Source organism: Suillus fuscotomentosus (genome assembly GCF_016647785.1).
Source record: "Suillus fuscotomentosus strain FC203 chromosome Unknown F5891scaffold_706, whole genome shotgun sequence".
Taxonomy (NCBI): Eukaryota; Fungi; Basidiomycota; class Agaricomycetes; order Boletales; family Suillaceae; genus Suillus; species Suillus fuscotomentosus.
The window spans coordinates 5239-9452 of record NW_024540218.1 but is presented as its reverse complement, the minus strand read 5'-3'; the positions used below and the strand labels follow the sequence as shown (position 1 = coordinate 9452).

At 43.8% G+C, this 4214-nt stretch overlaps 1 protein-coding gene across 1 annotated transcript; it reads left to right on the top strand.

Moving 5' to 3' along the window:
• Window positions 1–403: 403 nt before the first annotated feature.
• F5891DRAFT_892060 (uncharacterized protein) lies at window positions 404–598 on the top strand (the record flags this gene model as incomplete). The annotated part of the gene is made up of 1 exon (XM_041373308.1): window positions 404–598. A coding segment is annotated over one exon (195 nt), but the record flags the coding sequence as incomplete, so codon positions are not given.
• Between the last annotated feature and the right edge of the window lie 3616 nt (window positions 599–4214).

The window sequence follows — 4214 nt, the reverse complement described above, 5'->3', positions numbered from 1 at the left end:
GACAGAAAGAGGACAAACTAAGATGATATTCGAACTGAGGTACTACAGGACATATACACGAGTTTATATACTATGAGGATAACGGAAGTATCAGTAAGCAAGGGTCCGAGGCTATGTACGAAGCATGTGCAAAGGTTATCAAACGCGAGTCGGAAATGAGACATAGGTTAACGGATCAGTAATCATACCGGTAATAAGCATAACCGAAACACCGGGAAGAGGAAATACCGAATAGGCTGTGTTTAACGTTATATGAAACAGGAAATGAATTAGAAAGCTTATCGTAAATCGGATCGGAAGCGGATCTATACATCGGACCGGACCGGATCTCAGGGTCCGAAGTCCGGAAGAGAAGCGTGAATATATGGGATATGACACTCCAACAAACCAGCCCCCAAAGCATCTCGCGTATGTGGAGTGGTTTACCCCCTTTCCTGCAACACCGGATCCCAGACACAGCATGTACAAAATTAGTCAGTTAATCAAGTCTGGTGAGAGAGTCGCGAGTATCATTCCAGTGTCCAATATTACCCGCAGCATCCATCTCATGCCAAGGTTTGGAGCTGTTGCACCACGACACTGGACAGTCAACAATGTTCTTGAAGAATGTGACACCTTCTTCGTTAATTGTTATATTGATAGGCATAGTTTTGTGACACTTAGATGATGCGCAAATTTTTTCGTTACATTATTCTACATTACATATAAGTTGTCTATTTTATTGAAATTATCATAAATTAGAGAAAGTTTTACATACTTAGCCTAAATTTGTAGCAGAGGGTTTTCCTGATGGAGGATGACCAAGACTCAGCCAACCTCTTTGCATTGTGCAGATTCATTGTCGGTCATTGTTTTCATAACCTGTTCACACGAATTTTTTTGGACCAGAAGACATGGGACATCCACATGGCCCAAAAGTTGTGTGATTGGATGCCGGAGGCCAACGAACTCTCGGACACTCACTGGTTTGATGCACCCACATGGTTTGGCCTGATTTCCATACCACCTGACAGCTTCACTTGGAAAGGCCTCAGGACGCGTAAGCAAGGTCCGACAGACAAGCAGGTCATGCAGTTGGAATTCTCAAGCAAGATTGTGCAATTTTGGGCTTGGCTGCTTGGCTGCCTCATCATGCTACTCAAATCTTGTTGTTATAGCAGGTACGACTGAACAATCAGTAAACATACTTGCTGTAGGAGTTAGTGCATATTGGAGATAGAGGTACGAGCACAACAAGGAAAAGATTAGTAATATGTAGAAGAATTAGTAATGTAGGGAACAAATAACCGGTAATGTCCGAAATGGACATTATTTGTCATTGACTTGCAGACCATAGACAAGTCTGCGATTACATATACACGGTCTGGGTACTTACATTTAGCGTACCTTATTATATATACTGTAGCATTATTTCGAGTAGAAATTCAGTCTAATTAATTATCTCAAAGTCTTCATTCAAATACTACACTAAAGTTTACAGGTTATGAGCCCTGCTACTACCATGGATATGATGCTCCCTGGCTCCTCATCATTATATCATATCCCCCAGCTCTCCGATGACGAAACAAACTGGATAACCTATAAGGAAAGGGCCCAAACAGTGATACGAGCGCGAGGTCTGATGTGCTATCTTGATGGTAGGATGAAGGAACCTGTACCTTTCGAGATTGACTCGCAAGGACAAGCACTGAAGCCAAATAAATCAGTAGCTACCCAAACAAAGATTGAAGAACAGGAGAAGAAGGAAGACAAGTTTCAACAGAAGGACTCACTCGTCAAGCAACACATATTTAGTACAGTCTCAGACCGACTATTGTTGCGCATCCAGAACCTCGGGCAAGCCTCGAATATATGGGCAGAAATATGCCAAATCCACGAAGGCAAAACAGAGATGGTGCAGATAGATCTGCAACGGAAACTCCAGGACACCAGATGCGAGGAAGGTGGAGACGTGACAGCACACTTCAGAGACCTGTTAAGGATCCAAGAATCGTTAGCAGGAATGGGAGTAAGCATAGACGAGAGAGATTACTATGCCATTATCATGGGATCATTGCTGGAATCCTACAGACCAATTCTGTCATCAATAAATGCCACAGCATGCATAACAAAGCAGCCGCTTACCTCATATGAGCTGATAAATGTTATCACAGAAGAATACAAACATCAGCAGATAAACAATCCCAAGACACAGAAGAAAGGGAAGAATAGTGTGTTTACAGCAAGGACAAACACGCTAAGAGGACGTACCACAACGAGCAAGGGTGAAGATATCACTTGCTTCAATTGTGACAGGAAGGGTCACTATAAAGCCGATTGTTGGAGGAAAGGAGGCGGAAAGGAGGGACAAGGACCAAGGCAGACGAAGAAAGGCCAAAAGGAAACAGCAAACGCTGCAGACAAGATCGAAAGAGCAAATGATTATGCGTTCGCAACGTCAGATCTAGTGAATATTGCAAAGAAGATAGACATACCAGTCGAAAAGCGCGGAGAAATTATTGACTCTGGCGCTACGTCCCATTTTTGCCCAGATAGGTCAAAGTTTGTAACGTTTGAGCCAATCGAGGCCCAAGACGTACACACTGCAGATGGATCTATTGTCAAAGCCATAGGACGAGGAGATGTTAGCATAGATCTTCCTCTGGGAGATAAGAAAACAAGCATTACACTCAAAAATGCTTTCTATACTCCAAAAATGGCTTTTACACTCATCTCGATGAATTGTATTGCAACGGCAGGATTCGCTATCCTATTCAAGGATAAACTCTGCAAAATCCTGACAGCAGCACCAGAAAGACGGACCATAGCTGCTATTCCGCAAGTCAACAGGTTATACAGCGTTGTGGATCAAAATCAGCATCAAGCACACACGGTAAAGACAAAACAAACTGTTTTCGAGGCACACCAGACACTAGGACATGTGTCACAGACTGCGATACTTGACGCTGTGAAGAAAGGATTAATCCAGGGTCTAGATCTCGATATAGAATCAAAACCGGAATATTGCGAAACCTGCGCACAGGCCAAAGCAACGCGTCAGTCATTTCCCGAAGAATCCAGAACCAAATCTCGTACCTATGGTGCATTGGTCCATACTGATCTCTGGGGACCTGCACAAACAGCAACAATAGGAGGATGTCTATATTACATCAGTTTTACTGATGATTATAGCAGGGAGACAAAGATAGAATTTCTGGAGAAGAAAAGCGACACACTTACCACATTCAAGCAATACGAGGCTTATGTCAGCCGTTCACACGGAGCGCATCTGAACAAAATTCGTTTAGATCAAGGAGGTGAATATCTGAGCAAAGAATTTGATGAATACCTGAAAGATCAAGGAATAATGCGACAACTCACAGTACATGATTCGCCACAGCAAAACGGCATGGCTGAACGACTCAATTGAACACTGGTCGAACATGCATGAGCCATGCTCATCGCCAAGGACCTTCCGAAGTTCTTATGGGCCAAGGCTATTAATTATGTGGCATGGTTAAAGAATCGCTTACCGTCTCGTGCCATTCCTGGGCATATGTCTTTCGAATTGATGCACAAAACTAAACCAAGCTTAGTGGCAGCAAGAGAATTCGGAACCAGAGTATGTGTGCACTCACCAGATCATGGAAAGCTCAAAGCCAGAGCAGAAGAAGTGTTGTTCGTGGGAGTGGACAATGAAAGCAAAGGATACCGAATTTTTTGGCCAATGAAGAGACGGGTATCTATAGAATGCAACGTTAGCTTTGTCCCACCAGATGTCATCGTTCATGACAATGTACTGGACGAGGGGGAGTATAACTAGGAAGAACAAATCAACGCACCGAAAATCGCCCAGCCCATCGCACGAACTCCCCAACTCCCCCAAACACCAAGTCAACCTCCCAAAACACCACCCCAGAGTGTACAAAAACTGCCAGATCCAATAACACCCAAGGCCACGAGAGTATGACCACCTGCAGGATACTATAAAGCCTTGAATGAAGGAGAGAGAGCTAATATAGCAACAGAAGACTCACCAGATGACACTCAAACGAATTTTTCGTATATGGCCATGGCAGCCGCACAAAGAGAACCAACGCTTAAGGAAGCATTAAGCGGACCGGACACGGATGAATGGCAACAGGCCATAGACTATGAGATTAGTCAATTGGAGAAACTTGGAACATGGGAGAAAGTAGATGCACCAAGAGGAGCCAACATCATACCGTGTCATT